The sequence below is a fragment of the Brassica rapa genome, chromosome A01, assembly GCF_000309985.2.
Source record: "Brassica rapa cultivar Chiifu-401-42 chromosome A01, CAAS_Brap_v3.01, whole genome shotgun sequence".
NCBI lineage: Eukaryota > Viridiplantae > Streptophyta > Magnoliopsida > Brassicales > Brassicaceae > Brassica > Brassica rapa.
Window position 1 is genome coordinate 18,575,249 of NC_024795.2, and position 19,341 is coordinate 18,594,589.

A 19,341-nucleotide genomic window follows, 5' to 3' on the forward strand; every position below is an offset into this window, starting at 1 on the left:
CTTCTTTGTCAAAATGCATAGATGTGAATCTTATATGAATAGAGTTCTCCATTGCTTATAGCAGTGTAATAAACTTCGTGTGTAAAAGAGAAAAAATGTTATATAAGTGAAAGCAAAAATTATGATTTTTTTTTTGTGCCTATAGGCTCTTCGCAATTTGAAGAAGAAAGAACATATTGTGTGAAAATCTTTGGCTCGGTCAAATTTTATCCAGTTGTTTATAAAACTGTTGTTATCTGATTCATGTAATTTTTCAGTGTTGATTTAAAAGCCCAAAAAACTCATCTTAGTGACTTTTTAATATTTTTTCTGTGATTTGAATTTAAAAAGAAATAAAACTTTCGATAAGTTATGTAAACTCAGAACAAGTATTTAGCTTTAGAAAACATTTACATGTTTCAAACTTATAATATATACATATATAATGTTTAAAATTATGCATATAAAACCTGTGTAAAATGTGTCTGAATATGTTTCTCTTCTTTAATGTGTTAATCGTACTATATATAACATTATTTTAAAATTTCAAAAAGTTTATGTCACTGTCACATACAAAAAACCATCAATAAGAATATAATTCTCTATCTACGACAAGAAAAATAAAAAATTATAAACATATAAATTTAAATTAAGAAAAACTAACATTGGAAAAACAAGAAGTTAATATAAAAGAAAAAAACCGACAAATAATATTATAAATAAAATAAATTTATAAGACACAATCCGCACGAAGCGCGGAAAAAATCTCTAATTCCCATAATAAGTAGTTTGTTGGATCCAATTAACAACATGCAAAGAAACACATAAAAGTAAAAATAAAAATGTCAATAGGCACCCTAAAAGCTTTAAAATAAGCTTTAGCTGTAAATGGATAAGCTCGACATTACAAGATGTCATCGGGATGCTACTACACTTGCAGCAGTGAGTGAACATTATCAAATCTCCATATCTCAATTTTAAAGAGCAAAGTGTTGATTGTTGTGGAAATCGAAGAGAACATAAACTTTGATGCCTCAAAAACTTAAAGAAACTCACAACACCAAAGTTACAAGAAAACAATGCAAATGGCATAAAGAAGTGAAACAATCCATGTATACCGGTAGGGACTATGAGAATGTATCAATAACTAACCAAGTTATTGTAAGCCATATAGCATGTGTCCAATAAGCTTTGAAGAAAGATCAATTTTAAACACTAACATAACATAGCTTCCAGTTTCACTGTAAAGAAAAAGAACGAAAAGAAAAATTTATTAACCCATGATTCCTCCGGTTATCTAGTAAATTGTTTGTTCAATGTCCGAATCAGGTTTCAAAACATTGTTTTAGAGCTTATCATATTACTTTATGTCAGATTTGTGTCAGTCTATATTGTTTAGGTGATTAGATGTAGTTAGGGCTGGTCAATATGGTAAAACCGAACCGTACCGAACCGAACCGAACCGAAATAGACAATATGGTTTGGTTTTGGTATATACCATATAAACCGAATGGATATAATTTTATAAAAACCGTAGGATTTGGATATGGTTTGGTATATAGCCGATTAAACCGAATAAATCGAACAAACCCGATTAAAAGTAGAAACATGTAAATATGTATCTATTTTATAACAATACATGAAAATCTATTTGTTACATAAGTTAAATTTGTGTTAATAACTATTACCATAATTTTATAGTAATAAAAAACCTTAATTTGTAAAACGCTTGAACTATAACTAAATAACAATACATCGCAATTCATACATCTTATTTTCTAAGTCTTTTTTGATCTTTTTGATTTATTTTAGTCTTCACTAAATTAATATGAAGATTATAAATTTGATGGACAATAATTAATGGAAAATTTTCAATTGAAAAAGTATAACTTTAATGAACACTAAATATGGAAGAGTGAAAAAACTTTTCTTTCATGTTTCTATTTTGTTTCATATTTTTATTTTCAAAATTTCAAGCTTTGATTTTAGTTATAGATTTGATTATTTATTTGATGGTAGAGGCATTTTTATTTTTTTGTTCATTTATTTGAACATGTAATATATTTTTAATAAATGACTGTATTGACAATATGACTCTAAAATTCATATAATATGATCTCAAACAAAATAATTATGTTTTTTGGTATAAAACCGAATAAACCGAAAACCGACGGTATATAAACCGAACCGAACCGAAGTAAATATGGATTTAGAATGGTAGTTATATTTTACTAACCGAAATACCGAAAACCGAAAAAAACCGAACCGAAACCGAACCGATATCCGGATTGAACACCCCTAGATGTAGTTATAGAGTAATAATCTATAACTGACCAATAAAAACAATTTTCCATCTATTTCACAAAAATATCATTTAAATATTATCATTTTACATAAAAATGTCATTTTAAAATTTTAAGATAATTTATAATTATTTTAAATTTAATATTAATTGAATAAATATAAATAATAAAACATAAATATATTTCAATCATTTTTTTATTTTTCTATGGAACATATATTTTAAATCCAAAGAAGTATTAATTTCTACTAATAAAAGGGAGCTTTTGAGGCTCCATAGAGCGTCCACATCAGCAAAAAAAAATTACTTCCGAAAGATGACACGTGGCATAAAATATAGTTTTACTAATTTTCAAAAATTATAAATGATATCTAAACATACAACATAAAAAAAGGAAAAACTACATTAAACATATGTAAGATTACCATTTTTCACTTAAAAAAAAACGGCCTATCTCCATAATGTAACATTACCGTTTTATAAAAAAAAACAAAAAAACATTATATATAATTTCGAAAATAATAAATATATGTAAACATACAACATAAAAAATAGAAATACTACATTAAACATATGTAAGATTACCATTTTACATTTTTATTTTTAAAAAATAATATGTAAACATACAACATAAAAAATAGAAAAACTACATTAAACATATGTAAGATTACAATTTTTCACTAAAAAAAAGACGGCTTATCTCCATAATGTAACATTACTATTTTGCAAAAAAAAATTATATATAATTTTGAAAATAATAAATAATATGTATACATACAACTTTGAGGCTCCATAGAGCGTCCACATCAGCAAAAAAAAATTACTTCCGAAAGATGACACGTGGCATAAAATATAGTTTTACTAATTTTCAAAAATTATAAATGATATCTAAACATACAACATAAAAAAAGGAAAAACTACATTAAACATATGTAAGATTACCATTTTTCACGTAAAAAAACGGCCTATCTCCATAATGTAACATTACCGTTTTATAAAAAAAAAACAAAAAAACATTATATATAATTTCGAAAATAATAAATATATGTAAACATACAACATAAAAAATAGAAATACTACATTAAACATATGTAAGATTACCATTTTACATTTTTATTTTTAAAAAATAATATGTAAACATACAACATAAAAAATAGAAAAACTACATTAAACATATGTAAGATTACAATTTTTCACTAAAAAAAGACGGCTTATCTCCATAATGTAACATTACTATTTTGTAAAAAAACATTATATATAATTTTGAAAATAATAAATAATATGTATACATACAACATAAAAAATGGAAATACTAAATTAAACATATGTAAGATTACCATTTTACATTTAAAAATAACAATAATATGTAAACATACAACATAAAAAAATGGAAATCTACATTAAACATATGTAAGATTATTATTTTTCACTAAAAAAACGGCTTATCTCCATAATGTAACATTACCATTTTATAAAAAAAAGAAAAAAAAACATAAATATAACTATTTGACTATTTGTCCAAATTCTTCTATTAAACATTGTCGTTTTACATTAAAAATGGAAAAATACATTAAAACTTAAACATCTATCTTAAAATATAGATATTAACTAAGTATAAAGATTAAGAAAGAGAAATACTCAATATATAGAAAAATAAATAATAACTATATATTATAAATATATAAATATACGAATTATATATACAATAATAAGTAAATGCACAATTTAAAAAAAAATGGAAAGAATACATTAAATATTAAACATCTATCTTAAAATGTAAAATATAGATATTAAGTAAATAGAAAGTATAAGAAAAAAAAATACACAACTTAAAAACAATGGAAAATATATATTAAGATTTAAACATCTATCTTAAAATGTAAAATATAGATATTACGCAAATAGAAAGTATAAGAAAAGGAAATACACAATTTAAAAAAATGGAAAAAGTACATTAGTATTTAAATATCTATCTTAAAATGTAAATCTATCTTAAAATATAAAATTATTAGTAAAAAGAAAGTATAAGAAATAGAAATACACAATATAAATAAAAATAATTAATAAGTAAATATATAATATAGGTAAATACCCAATTTAAAAAATGGAAAATTACATTAAGATTTAAAAATATATCTTAAAATTTAAAATATAGATATTACGTAAATAGAAAGTATAACAAATAGAAATATACAATTTAAAAAAATGAAAAACGTAAATTAACATTTAAACATCTATCTTAAAATGTAAAATAGAGATATTAAGTAAATAAAAAGTACAGGAAATAGAAATACATATACAGGAAAATAAATAATAAGTAAATAATGTAAATATATAATATATGAATTATATATATAATAACAAGTAAATACACCATTTTTTAAGAAAATGGAAAAAGTTCATTAAACATTAAACATCTATCTTAAAATGTAAAATATATAATATAAGTAAATACACAATTAAAAAAAAATGGAAAAAGTACATTAAGATTTAAATATCTATTTTAAAATATAAAATATAGATATTACGTAAGTAAAAATATAAGAAATGGAAATAAACATTTTAAAAAATGAAAAGAGTACATTAAGATTTAAACATCTATCTTAAAATGTACATCTATCTTAAAATGGTAGTAAATTATATAAAAATGGAAATACCACATTAAACAAAAAAAATGTATAGTTTTACATCAAGAAAGTTCCTATAAAACTGATTATCCCATCAACATCAACCTCACACAATCAAGGAAAACTTCAAAGCACTCGAGCAAAAAAATGGTTCCACCATCAATTCTTGCGGTCCCAAAAACCTTTAATGGCCTTGAAGGAGATTTTTTATAACAACGAACTTTTTGTTAGTTGGATTCATTGTTGGAAAACCCGCAACTTCCAAAAGCCAAACTTATTAATGGGAATTGAATTGCTTTTCATAGACACAAAAGTATTCTTACAAATTTAAATTAATCTAATCCATAATTTTATTGTTAATATTCATACTAACTCTTTCATGATCAAACCATTACAGTTAATAACCATTCAAGCGTTTATCCCGAAACACTTCCTTCCTCGCCGAATCAGGTATTGGTTCATGTTGGTTTAGTATTATTTTTTGTTTATTAACCGGTTTAGGATGGTCCTTTTGTAAATATAATTTAATTTGATTTAGCATATATTATGCTTAAAATAACTTAAATTAAATAATAGTAATATTATGCTTAAAATATAATTTTTGAGAGTTTTCAAATATAGTTTACAGAACATTATAGGTGATGAATTTAATTTATTAAATTCGTTTATTACTTAAAACTAAGTTTTTTTTTAAACATACTGAGTTATAAATATCAATGATGGATTGGTAAGTATAACATGAAGACAAAAATATAAATATTTGATTTTCAAGATAAGAAATTCAGCTTTTATTCAATTACTCTATATATAATATCTTAATTTTTTTAAAAAAATATACATAATTTATATATATAGATTAATCTTCCAAACTTAAACTATTATATTATATATGAATAATGTTTTTAAATAAAAATAATTTCTGATTAAAATAAATAAATAAAAACAACAAATGGTTATTTTCAAATAATGGATGTAATTTACATTATACTATCATTTAACAAGTATTAGATACGTTTTGATATATCATTATTTTCTATTTCCAGAAAACAATAATGTTAAACATCAATATCATCTAGGTTAAGTATACGAACATCACAATTCAAACATCACAAAAAATTTTACATAAACATTATAATACAATATTTTAATCAAAAAATACAATTCAAAAAAAAATATTCAAAGAATAGTTATATACTTAATATTTGAAAATCAAAGATATTTTTGCTAAAACTATACTTACCTGGCCAAGGAGATCAACCATCTTTTTACGGATCGATCGATTGTTGAGCATGTGGTGGATCCGAAAATACTCTGGAGTTTAATTAAATATCTAAAACATTTATTCCAACACTCAACAAATAGTTTTGCTAAATATGATAACTAGATAGCCAACAAAATTACAAAAAAATATTTAAATAGTAAAAAATATGTTAATTTAACGTGTTAAAATTTAAAAATAAATTTAAAGTATGGCATGCATTCTTAACATTTATATAAATATATTTCATAGCCTAAATATAAATAATTTAACAACTTAAATTAGAAAAAAGTAAATTACGCCCGGGTTAATCCCTAGTTGTTCATTGGAAACTTGAATATGCAGAGGTGATATGACAGAAATTTCAATCTGACGAGTGGAGATTTATTCTCTTTTCCAGATTTCTCTCTTTATTACCTTTTCTTCTTCTTTTATGATCAACAGTAGGACGGTGAGAAAAGACACATAACCTCCACTTCCCATTTAAGAAAGACACTTAACCCTAAATCTTCTTCTCATCTACTCTCTCTCTTGAGCTGGTTTAAACTTTGGAGATCCCTTGGGCGGTTTCTGAAACTTTGAAGATCTCTAGTACATACTTTGTGAGTCGTCTGTTTTGGGTTTCCTTCAAGTATTCTTATTGTCTTTAATTTCAATTTTTTTTTTACCTGTGTTCCGATTTTCTATTTATGTGTTCTTTCAATAGTGGTTTGGAGGACTAGTAATCAATTGTTACCTGTAAAGTCCCAGTATAAAATATAAATCATGTTTTGCTCTGGGTTATATGTTTTGTTTTCTTTGGAAGTTGATGCAAAATTGATCTATGACAGGTTAGGCTAGAATATTTGTATGTCTTTTTACTTTCATAGTTTTGAGATGTATTTCTTTGTCAGATTTGTGATATGTTATTTGAAACCTTGTTTGTTTCTGGCAATTGTTGGGTGTCTACAATTGAAGTTTGTGAGAAAATTTCCTTTTGCTAGAAAAGGTGTATCCAAATGGAGGATAAAAAGCAGACGAGTTTCACGTTTGAGATAGATAACTTTTCAGAGAAGGAAGCTGGGAGACGGTCACCTCAATTCTTGGCAGGCGGCTGCGAATGGTAAAATAGTGTTTTAGTTTTTGATCTAATCCTTTAGGTTGACTCAGTAAGTTGTCTATGTTATTATGTTTATAACAAAAACATTTAGTCTGTTTTCTTTTGTTTTCAGGTATATTCAAGTTTATTCCAATGGAGAGCTTGTTGATGATCACTTGTCTATGTACTTAGGTGTAGCGAATCCTGAATCATTGAGACTTGGATGGAAAAGACGAGCTAGTTTTTCCTTCCTTCTGCTGAATCAATCAGGCAAAGAGCTCTATAGAACAAAAGGTATTTTTAACTTGGCAGACATAAAGTGTGTGTATGTGTTTTTTACTTTTGATCTAATCCTCTAGTTTGAGTCAGTAAGTTGTCTATGTTATTATGTTTATAACTAAATCATTTAACTAGTTTGAATTTTTAACTTGTCAGACACGTAAAGTGTGTATATATGTTATTTATATTAGCCTTTGTATCTTTCTTGCAGAACTGTGCGCATTGTTCTGCGATCAGTTAACCACAGCATGGGGTCGGTCAAAGGCCTTGCCTCTTAAAAAGCTTCAAGAAAAAGGGTTTCTGGAGAATAAAAAACTGATCGTTAAAGTGGAAGTAAAAGTAATCGAAGTCGTTGATGAAGCAGAAGAAGTAACAAGGAAGAAGATGCTAGATGTGCAAGGTTTCAAAGTTCTTCATTCTCAGGTATGATTGCAAGAATATGCCTCTTGTTGTCTTCGTTTTTTTTTCGATTCCCATTCATTGTTAACATAATGTCACTTTTCTCATGTTGACAGGCTGTTCTAGTAAGTAGGCTTTTCGAGAAGCATCCGGACATTGCGGTAAATTTCAAACCAAAGAACCAACAAGTGAAGACAACATACATGATATTCCTCCTACATCTCATCGAGACATTGAAAAAACGTCCACATAGCATCTCTGAGACTGAGATATGGATCGCTGGCAACGAGTTGATCGTGCTTACAGAAGCAGGCTTCGAGCTAGATTGGTTGAAGACAAAGCTTCATAACATTTCATTTAAGAGGATGTTATCATATGATAATGTTTCTAGAGTCCAAGAATTCGAAAATCAAGTCAAGAATCTCAAAGCTGAAGTTTCATTGGAGAGGAAGACGACAACATATGATAATTGTTCAAGAGTCCAAAAACTCGAAAAACAAGTCAAGAATCTCACAGCTGAACTGAACATCGAGAAGGAAAAATCTGCCACTTATGCTACTAAAGTGTATGCCTTAGAAAAGACCGTGTCGGATATCATTGAGTTGAGTTCAACAAGAAGTGGAACTCAGAGCAGGTCTGATCTTGGGGATTTCAAAACTAGCACTATATATGTTTCTGGTACTCATGAGTCTCGTCAATGAAGGGAAAGTCAGTAACAAAATGTTTATGATATTTTATGAAGATAATTATTCTTCTAAGGCATGAGTCTCGGCAATGAAGTCTTCTTACTAAAGCTTCTGGATATTTGTTTTGAGTCAAATCGATAGCTTTTGAAGCGGTGACCGTTTCGCTTCTTTTTCAGGTCAGCTCTATGAACTGTGTGGGCTACTATGCTTGTTTTCATTTAAATACAAAGTATTCGTATAATTATTGAATTGACTCATGTGGGAGAATAGTAATACAACTTCTATCTTAACTATAAACCAAATGTCAAGGAAACTCCATAGTTATAGTTCATTTATTTTTTCATTTGCTATGGAAGCAATATTATATTTTTGGAATAATTTAATATGTTTTAGCTATGTTTAAACTTAATATATTTAAGCCTAACCATGTTTGGTCCAAAGATACAATTTTCTAAAATAAATATTGTATCTTTTGAAATATGTTTTTTTGTAAAAATAGATAAGTTTTGGTAATATGAAGCACATATAATTTTGCAAAAAAAGTTTATTTGTAGATTTTAAAATATTATAAATGCTAAAATATAAAGAAAACATTATTTACATATCATCATTTATATTCTGGTATTTTATGTCTTAAGTATACTATCTTGTATATACTATATTTTTATAATAAAAATCAAAAACAGTATATAGAACAATTTAATCATAAAATATAAGTATATGAATGAAATATCTTCTTTCAATTTTACCACATATAGATAAATTTATCTTTAGAAAAATTGAAAATATATATATAAAATATTAATATAATAAATGAATATTTTAATTTATTTTTATTAAAATAAATTATTGTGTAAGTTTATAATAAATTTTATCTAAGATTTAAATTATTTTGCTTAGAATTTTTAATTATCGTAATTACAGTATGCTTATTTTTTATATTTAAATTTCTATAATTTAATTTTGTGTCATAATTATAATTATGTTAAATCATGTCATAATTAGATAAAATCATGTCATTATTTTTAATAAAGTCATATCATCATTTTTTTAGAATGATTATGGTGCAGACATCTAAAACAAAGAAGATGGTAAAATAGTAAAAGAAAAAAATCAAAGTTTCAAAAAAAAAATAGTAAAAAAAAAACTATTACTTAAAAGACTACAGAAATATAAAGAACTCCGTCAAGTATCCGTTGCACAAGTAAAAGTAAATCTGTCAATACCAACGAAATAAAGAACGTCTATATAAGTAACTTCTTTACCAAGAAACTCAGTCTTCTTAGGTCCTCCTTCTCATTTGTTTATTGCGTTTCTTGTTTCTCTCACTTCACCGTCATCACTTTCTACAATTCTTCTTCTTCTTCTACTTCGAGAATCTGAGTTTCACTACATATCTGCAGAAGAGAAGAATCATGACGATGATTTATCCACCAGAGGATGAAATCGTCGGTTATTATCTGAAGATGATGATCGATAAAAGAAACGAGTGGCCTAGCAACTTCCTCCGAAGCGAAGACGTGTACTGCGTCAACCCACGGACGCATTTCAATACTCAAGAACCTTTGATCCTACACGACGGACGATACTTGTTCCGTTCGTTAACCGAACAGAGAGTTCTGGTAAAACCGATGGATGTGACTCTGGTTGCTGGAGGATCATGGGTCGTGATAAACTGATCAAGTCGGAGAAGAACGAGGAGATTCTAGGGTTCAAGAAAGTTTTCAAGTTCTGTGAAAAGAACGAGAAGAAGCCAAAATCGTTTTTTAAGTTCAGCTGGGAGAAGGCAGAGGAGAAGGAGAAGAGACGAGCAAGAGACTGATGCGAGTACAGTGGCAAGAGAAGAAGAAGAAGAAGCTATCATTGAACCAAACCAACGCACATCGAACCGGAGGAAGATTCCAAACCGAAAGTATTTGAATTATTAATTATTTGAGCTATTGTCTAATTTCTTGTTATTGTTGATAAGAAGAGACTTGGTCTCCTTGTGTTGAGGAACCAACTCTTCCACCTTTCCCATTTCCATGTTCGTGGGAGTTATGACTCCATCTTTGTCGTTGTTTACGTTTTCTATTTAAGCAAATAAAGAAAAAGACAAAAGGTATGTCAATACTACCAACAAAACATTGTGTCTTTTACGTTTAACTCTTGAAAGCAATATTTGGGACCATCAGAGACAAGAGGGTTTGGGTGATGGAAGAGTATAGGCTTGCGAGTAAATGGAATCAAGATTACGTGATCTGCAAGATTCGGCTTCTGAATCCAAACCCACTAGAGTTTATGTTATCCAACCATGTTCGAGGTTGATTTTGGATTCAAGACTCGCTTTATGTTTTCGCTTTCTGGAAATTCCAAACTATCCTTTATGATTGTGATTATGATTATGGAATTATGAATCCATGTTCGAGGTTACAATTTATGATTGATTATGGATCTGCAATATGTTTTCGTTTTTGTTTTGGGCAAATCTCCAAAATAGCACATTTCTAAGTTTATATCACAAAAATAGCACTCAAAAACTAAAATGACCAAAATAGCATTTTATCTTTTGAAAAATTTAAATTTTTTTATTTTTCAAAATTTGAAATCTTATCCCCAAAACCTCACTTCTCAACTCTAAACCCTAAAACCTAAACCCTAAACCCTAAATTCTAAACCCTAAACCCCACCCCTTAAGTGCTATTTTTGTGATTTTTGGCCTTGAGTGCTAGTTTGGGAACAAAAACTTGATTTAGTGCTATTTTGGTCTTTTTCTCTTTTGTTTTTCTTTTGTTATCCTTTTATGTGGTTCTATTTTTCAAAATATCTGGTTTCAGTAGTTTGTAGTAATACAAGAAACCCAAAATGAAGACCCTTTTATAAAGAGAGAAACAAACAAACCAGGTGTGTGTTAATGTGTGTTTACAAAAAAAAAAGGTGTATGTTAATGTGTTAATTAACGAATATCTTTCTAGTTTTAAAAACTGTTTGATTTTAGCATAAAAATGAAATAAACAATTTGAGATGCAACACAAGGCAAAAGACACACAACGAAGTGAAATCTAGCGAGCGATAACGAGTCCCAACGACAAAGCAGCTCCAAAGAAAGCGTGGAGTCTTACACAATAATACTTAGCCATGAATATCTTCTCATCCTCCTGCATTCAAAATTAAACAAAGTATTTTCAATCTTCAAATCTTAGATATTATTGCTTCTTCATTTTTTTTTATTTACCTTGTGGTGGTTTTCGACATAGCTTGACACTAAATTCCCAACTGGCAATGTCAGAAAACACAGTAACTGAAACACACACAACAAAAAAAGTAGAGGTTTTAGTTGTTGTTGTTTCTCATTCATGTTCTCTCAAATCTGTGTGTTAACTTACTGTGCAAGTTACTGGCAAAATCTTGGTTAAACCAAGAACAAGAAGCATAAAATAGAGCAAACGAATAGCCCATCTCACAACAAAAGCTCCTTTTTCAGTCCCTAACCGGACCTGTGTAAAACACTCAAATCAAAACACACATTAATTAATTATAGCCCCTACTAAACCTGGTCTAAGTTTTTCACATTGGTACCAGAGGTGAAAATTTCCCCACAGCTAAATCTCCTTCAACCTATGTCAAATGTAAAGATAATCAGCATTGTTGAGTGTGTCCTTTTCTGGAAATCATTAAACAACCTTTTTTTTTCTTTAAACCAACCTGATGAAAATGGCTGCAGAAAAGGATGAGAGATGTGGTAAAACCAACAAGGAGAGACGATGAAAGAACCCTACTGCTCAATGGAAGATGCCTCATCTCGCTGCCAAAATACAGTATTTAACCAACTTATGGAAAGAGGTATTTACTTGGGTTAGAACTTTAGAAGAGAAGTTCAACAACATACCTTGAGCCACCACCAAGAAGTAAATAAAAGGCAGTAGTTGCAAATGGACCAAATGCTGCAAAGCATAGAGGCTCTCCTAATCCTTGGTAACTTAACCGAAATGGCGGACACTATAACAAAAATTTCAAAAGTATTGTTCAGGTTAAAAAAAACGTTTTAGATTATAGTATCACATTCGTCACAAGAGGAAGTTGCATTCACCTGGTATATATAGCCGCATAATATAGCTGAGGCAAGCAATAGTATTGCACGGATATTACTTGCTGTCCAAGATATCCAAATTAAACCAGAAACACCGAGCACAAGAGTTGTGATTGCAGCTGCAAAGGTTCCTGCCCGGCTTCACCAAGTAAACAAGTGGAAAAGAAATTATAAGATAAGGAAAACAAAAAAAACATAAACTTCAAAGTTGCAAACATACCTTCCAACCATATTCACTACGGATTCCCTTTTGTTCTTATCAGCTCCGGTATCAAAATCATAAACATCATTGCTGCCATGAAACAATGTTTAGAAAGAGTGAAGACATGAAAGATGGTGTTAGAGAGAGGGAACCAATAAAATCACCTTAAGTTGAGCCAAGTAATGATAAGTACTGATGAGAGCATTAGAGTAGCATAACGTCTAACTAGGACTAAACCAGTCTCCAAATAGGCCGCTGAAGCACCAACCTGTGGCATATGAATAGTGAATATTTTATATAGCATATAATGGAAAATGGAGGGAAGAAAGTGGGTTTTCGAGGAAACATACGGTGAGAGGAACCAAAGCGACAGAGTAAATGGGTAGTTTGATTGCTCTCCATATCAATTTTGCTTTGGGAATTTCCTCTTCTTCATAAGTCTTGCAAAAGACTGGCCCAACACTAAAGTTTATTCTTGTTCTTTTAGCATTCAGATTCTCCCGTGCATTCGAATCAAACACCCGTAGCCTTGTGATTATATCTCCTCTGGGAAGCTAAGCTAAGAAATTTTAGTAATAATCACAGTAGATGAATCACTATTGTCTCAGCAGATTTCTGATTCACTGAGCATACCTTTCTGATTCTTGGTTTCACAAACAAATCAGTTGACGTTTTGGGCACAAACCCATTACTAATGTCACAGAGAGAAACTAGTTTCATCATTTTAGCTGTCTGTAAAAACGAGACCAAAAGTTGTTTTCAGTTAACAGCAACATAACAAGAATCAAGAAAAATATGAAGTTGGGAGCTTTACCTTTCTAACACGAATGCTTTGATTACAATATGAGTTTGAGTCATAATCTTCGGTAAGCCTTGAGGTTGGAAGTGTTCTTTGGAGTTCGATTATTACTAAAAACCCATAAACAATGCAAAACAACTTCGCTACAGTTTTGCTAATTCTTCAGTTTGCGAAGGAATCTAACCAAAGCAGAGAGAAAGTTTTCGAATTTGTTTATACAGTGAATTTGAATGTCGGATTTTGAGGAAGAGAATGAGAGATCATGTGGATGACAAAGACAAGCTTGTTGTAAGAAGATAAAATCACGTGAGCTTCACGTGTTTCTTTTCATAAATCGGCAAATAGAATATGGGCCTGGGCATTTAACATTGTAAACAAGATTTTAAAGGTTTGTCAAGTTTGCAATGTTACGGAACATAATATTCTTACAAATCAATACTATTAAAACAGAATGCCCTTTTTTGAGATGCCCTTTAAATTTAAAAGTATTTACAGCCTCATGCCATTGACTATATTTAAACATATGCTTTTAATTAAATTATATATTTACACGATATTCTTTTTCTTCCAACAAACATGCCTCATTTCTCTTTTGTCGTTCAACCGAATCATTTTAGCTGATCGTAACGTCACCAATCCATATTATTTCGCTGTACATAAAAAAAATTGTTATAGTTTCGATTAACGTAACCAATCAATAACCATTTGTTTTTCATTGCTTATAAAGTAGATGGTTGTACGTAGGTTTTATGTATCGAAACTTACACTATCATGGTCTAATAACATATGAGATTCAACGTCTCGAGGTTTTCACATTGACAGGTATTTTATATACCTAAAGCCTGCTATAAATTTTGTCAGTATTCATAATTATGAAACCCTAACGTATATGATCATAACTCATTAAGCCCTAATTCACAAACCCTATACTCCAAATATTAATGTTTTTATTTTATTTTTTACTCCTCATCTATTGAAAAAACAACAAAACTGCAATTATAGATAACTATTAATTAACTTAAAGCTGGGCGTTTAAAAAAAAAATTATATATTCAAATTTGCTATTATCCAAATTTGTTATAACAATTCAAAATACTGTTCCAGTTATTATTATAGTTGCAAATCTTTTTCAAATCAATAACAAACAATATAAACTAGAAAATTAAAAGTCGTTAACATTAAAATCTAATATACTAGAACAGAAAACTAGGAGCTAATCATTATATATACCAATCTTCCACAAATAATTTTTTGTCAAATAGATAGGAAGTTTCTAAAAAACTGTCGAATATGCTGATTTAGAAAATCTTATTTTCCATAACTTAAACTAACTTGATACTCAAGATATGTAATATTGACAAAATATTAGCTAACTGTATTGAATGGGAATATGCTAAACTATCGTCCTTGACCAATCTTATATATACTGCATTCTAAACCTCAAAGCAATCACGTTGTTTTCAACGAATAATAGCTATAATGTCTTCCAAGCAAAAGATATCATACCTTGATGAGGTTACGCCATGGAAATGGACATGGTTGATCCAAGTCTACACACCTGGAAACCATCCAATGCCGGGTTTGGTGAGAGTTTGGAAATTATATTTGCAGATAAAAAGGTAAATATTATTCATCATCTTGAAAGAGTACGTTTTGTTATTGTAGCAAAAGTATGTTCAGTCAAATCTTATATGGTTTTGTTAATCAATTAAAGTAAAACATATATGCTTTGATATCGATCTGTTTTTTGTGTGTGTATGTTTTGTTTTCATGAAATCATGTAAGTTAACATCTATGTTATTCTTATAATTTCTCTGGTTTTGTTTTTGTTCTTCGTAAACGTTATACAGAACTAGCTATATATGGATCAAGAGAAAGACAAAGATGTTAAATTTGATTTACATTTACGGATCTGTTGAAGTGCTTTTATGGTAGATCTCCATCTTTTTTTTTTTCTTTTTTTTTTTTTTTTGATAACTCTGGTATCTGGGCAGCCACATTCTCAACTATCCCCCCGAAAGGTGTCCAGCGCCCCAACGGAAAGGATGTTAAATCCGTTGTGGCTAAGACTCGAACCCGGGTGGCGGGCAGTACAGCTGTACCTCCTTTACCACTAAGCTACGAGCGCTTGGTTGATTTCATCTTTATGCAGGTAAGCCATCAAATCGGACGATTTCACAAGGATATACCTTTGATTGTTTCAGATCGGCTTTGATTTTTCGGATCCATAACATCCAAGCCATCTGACATGGAATTCAAAACAAATCAATAAATTGTTTCAGAAAAATGTGTAGCTTCAACTATCTATGAAGGATGAAGAATGAAGATCAAAAGATTTACCAGGGAAGAGGTTCGCTGAAGAGAATCGAGATTAACAAAAGCGCTATTTTCGAGATTTTTTTTGTTTTTTAAGACAGAAACGTTGTCTGAAACATGTTAGAAAAAAAAAGGTATGTGTTTTACTTTGTTTCTAACGTTTGGGCTTGGACCAACTATGTAATTAGATTTCTTACTACCTTTGCAAAAAAAATTTGATTAAAATTAAAGTCCATTTTTATATTTTTATTGACCATGAAAATCAACACATTAAAATATGACCCATTAAATTTGACCCACTTACAATTACGTAGCAAATTAAAAAAAATTGAAATTTTAAACTATCAACATCATGAATGATTTATAATAGAATTGATTACAAATTTTATTTTTGAAACGAAAACATTTATCTGGATCATAATAGTGAATATTTTATTTAATATTAAAAAATTACAGACAATTTAAATTAATAATATAGATCGATCATAATAATTAATATGTAGTTAAAAAAACAAATACATTTTTACTTACAATAGTAATTACCATTAATCTAATAAGATAAAAAATATCATACAATTTTTTTTGTATTGTATTGGTCTACAAATAGTAATTACCATTAATCTAATAAGATAAAAAATATCAAAAATGTCAATATATTAAAAACCTTAAATAATTTAAAATTGAACAATATTTTGAATATTGTATTGTATTGGTCTACAAATTAGCTACATGAGCATTTGGTTCCATTTCCACCTGTCCAAAATTTAGTAATAACAATCTTTATTTTGTTATTTGTGAAAATGTTAGATATACCCCTCCATATTGATTATATACTATTTTATAATGTATTATGTCTTACGGGTCAGTAAATTTCATATAATAAATTCCACGTAGTTTTAATCTAATTCATAGTTATTAAATATATGTATTCATTAGAATATGTTTATTTGGTATATTTGTTGAAATAAATATATTTATCATTTTATCACCCACCTATATCTTACCTAAATACAATAAATTTCATTTTAATTAAATTAATGAAACTTAATAAATCAATAACAACATTTTGAATAAATACCCTCAAGGGTCCCCTCTCTGATAAAAAAATATTCTGATATTGCGTTTTGGTACGGGTTAAAATGATATTCTTAAAATATTATGATCTTGCATTTTGGAACATATTATAAAATTATCTAATAAAATAATCTATTAAATATATGAAATCAGGTGTAACTAATCCCTTTCAATATTGAATTTTGTTGAAATAAAAATCTAACATTTTGGCACAAATTTTAGTTTAAAATTATGATTCTGTGTTTTCACATGTGTTAGAACCCAAAAAATAAATAAGTAAGAACTTAGAAACTAAATATCTATCATCGTTAAACAAAGTTTCAGATTTTCACAAACTTATGGTTGAATATTTCAAATTTTATGGTTATAATAGAATTAGGATATAAAAAATTAAAAAAAAATATTTTGCTTCTAAATTTTTAATATTTAATGTATGGTGCAGGCAAAAGAGCATTCACTACCTAAAATTTAATACACTGCAAAACTATAATTCAAAATAGATATACAAACGTGTGTAAAATATAAGAATGTATGTTTATTTAGTAAATATATGTGCTTAAAACTATAATTTTACATAAATTTTAATTATTTATAAATCAATATTTAAAAATTTAAAATAAAGTTGACTTTCCAAAATCAATATACAATTAATATTTACAGGTTAATCCATTAAATCTGTAAAATATGTATCAAGTACAAATGTGTTTAACATATACATTTTTCATTTCTATTATGATCTAACAAACGGGTTAATAATTTTATAAAAAAATAATTCCGCGTTTTCAAAGCGCGGGTCAAAATCTAGTACCTATTAATTTATGTTTTAGTGATGGAATTTTACGGAGTCTGGTAAGTATTCGGTTAAGTCAGGCTTCAGAACTGAATCTCTATATCCAGATAGAGTTCAGAGGTGTATTTTCTATGGACCAAATGTTAAACCATTATTAGCTTTTTCTTGGAAATTGAAGTGTCCTCCAAAATTGAGACATTTTGTGTGGCAATTTTTTTCTGGTACTCTACCAGTTTTAAAGAATCTTACAACTCGAGGGATTGTTTGTGATACACGGTGTAGTATGTGTGGGGCAGAAAAGGAATCAACTAATCATGTACTTTTCGAGTGTCCCCCAGCTTTACAAACATGGGCACTCTCTAGGATTCCCTCCTCTCCAGCAATCTTTCCTTCGTCGTCCATTTTCACCAATATGGATTATCTATTTTGGAGAATGTCAAAGGAGGAGGATTTCAATTATTACCCATGGATATTATGGTATATCTGGAAGGCTAGAAATGACAAGGTTTATTCAAATAAGGATGGCAATCCACAGGAGATATTGCGGAGGGCCGATGTGGAATGTAAGATATGGATGGAGGCACAGTTAACCGTGAATGGTCCTATTGAGAATTCTTATAGTGGAAGTTTACAACAATCTGCGACTCTAGCCCTGGAAGGCGCTAGAGTTTGTTATATTGATGGTGCTTGGAAAGAGGAAGACATGTTTACGGGACAAGGATGGTTTTGTAAAAAAAGTGACTCGACCGATGTCATGATAGGGGCAATGAATCTTCGTAGAAGTTTGTCACCCTTGCATGCTGAATTTGAAGCACTAATTTGGGCAATGGAATGCATGAAGACCCTCCAATTTTCTGACGTAGTGTTTGCGACGGATTGTTCTCAGTTGGTGAAGATGGTGTCGACACCTGATGAATGGCCTGCTTTCTCTACACACATGGAAGAATTCAACCGCAGTAAGATTTTCTTCCCACACTTCCGGATCAGACATATTCTTAGAGCGCAAAATACCTTGGCGGACAAGCTTGCACGCGGTGTGAGGAGTTCTCCTTCTGCTTTGCTTTATGTCGATTCAACCCCACCGGTTTGGCTTGTCAGACCGGTAGGAGTTTCTAGTTAATTTTTTGTTTGATGTTGTCAAAAAAAAAAAAAAAATTTATGTTTTAGTAATTCAATAACCAGCATAATACCTTATTATTTATATTCTCAAAAAATATTTCAACAAATATTTTATATATGACAAATTTTTCATCAAAATATATATGTTTCTTGTCATGTCAAATTTTTTAAAATACTCACATATTAGAAATATTTTAGAAAATCTCTTTATTCAAATGATTTTTTTACTAATATTTAATTTTAAATTGTTTTATATCTTAATTTTCTAAATTTTACAGTTAAAAATTTTTATTTACAGATAATTACACAGTATTTATGAATTATCATGTTTAAAAAAAATTATTTTATTTTTGATAATTTTACT

General features: G+C 28.8%; 3 protein-coding genes across 5 annotated transcripts; 2 read left to right on the forward strand and 1 right to left on the reverse strand.

The window, feature by feature from the left end:
- Positions 1-6,330: 6,330 nt before the first annotated feature.
- On the forward strand, positions 6,331-11,684 carry LOC103831350. The gene is given in 3 exon segments (XM_009107255.3): positions 6,331-10,200; positions 10,203-10,435; positions 10,783-11,684. Coding segments are annotated over 3 exon segments (543 nt in total). The 5' UTR covers positions 6,331-10,023; the 3' UTR covers positions 10,916-11,684.
- Positions 7,165-8,623, forward strand: LOC103829896 (MATH domain and coiled-coil domain-containing protein At2g42470-like). Its single transcript, XM_033276021.1, has 4 exons — positions 7,165-7,268; positions 7,378-7,538; positions 7,735-7,946; positions 8,039-8,623. The coding sequence occupies exons 1-4, from the start codon at positions 7,165-7,167 to the stop codon at positions 8,621-8,623; spliced, it is 1,062 nt and encodes a 353-aa protein (XP_033131912.1).
- On the reverse strand, positions 11,445-13,954 carry LOC103829906 (2-carboxy-1,4-naphthoquinone phytyltransferase, chloroplastic). 3 transcript variants are annotated; one of them, XR_004450546.1, is made up of 13 exons: positions 13,694-13,954; positions 13,513-13,611; positions 13,230-13,433; positions 13,044-13,147; positions 12,898-12,969; positions 12,678-12,816; positions 12,477-12,586; positions 12,293-12,392; positions 12,167-12,205; positions 11,974-12,096; positions 11,823-11,888; positions 11,545-11,745; positions 11,445-11,503 (listed from the first exon to the last, which is right to left on the reverse strand). XR_004450546.1 is itself a non-coding variant. In XM_018655435.2 (12 exons), the coding sequence occupies exons 2-12, from the start codon at positions 13,600-13,602 to the stop codon at positions 11,650-11,652; spliced, it is 1,143 nt and encodes a 380-aa protein (XP_018510951.1). In that variant the 5' UTR covers positions 13,603-13,611; positions 13,694-13,951; the 3' UTR covers positions 11,524-11,649. The 3 variants fall into 3 exon arrangements, 2 of the variants coding, with proteins under 2 accessions (XP_018510951.1, XP_009103842.1); XM_018655435.2 differs by lacking the exon at positions 11,445-11,503 and having other exon boundaries at positions 11,524-11,745; positions 13,694-13,951; XM_009105594.3 differs by lacking the exon at positions 11,445-11,503 and having other exon boundaries at positions 11,528-11,745; positions 11,974-12,084; positions 13,694-13,950.
- Positions 13,955-19,341: the final 5,387 nt, after the last annotated feature.

Bases quoted from the DNA above. Each gene is read 5' to 3' on its own strand.
- LOC103829896 (XM_033276021.1), top strand. From the start codon at position 7,165: ATGGAGGATAAAAAGCAGACGAGTTTCACGTTTGAGATAGATAACTTT. The intron at 7,539-7,734 runs GTATTTTTAACT...TCTTTCTTGCAG, and splicing joins AGAGCTCTATAGAACAAAAG to AACTGTGCGCATTGTTCTGC. The intron at 7,947-8,038 runs GTATGATTGCAA...TCATGTTGACAG, and splicing joins TCAAAGTTCTTCATTCTCAG to GCTGTTCTAGTAAGTAGGCT.
- LOC103829906 (XM_018655435.2), bottom strand. From the start codon at position 13,602: ATGATGAAACTAGTTTCTCTCTGTGACATTAGTAATGGGTTTGTGCCC. The intron at 12,206-12,292 runs GTTGGTTTAAAG...CATTTGACATAG, and splicing joins TCTGCAGCCATTTTCATCAG to GTTGAAGGAGATTTAGCTGT. The intron at 11,889-11,973 runs GTAAGTTAACAC...TGTGTGTTTCAG, and splicing joins TTTTGCCAGTAACTTGCACA to TTACTGTGTTTTCTGACATT.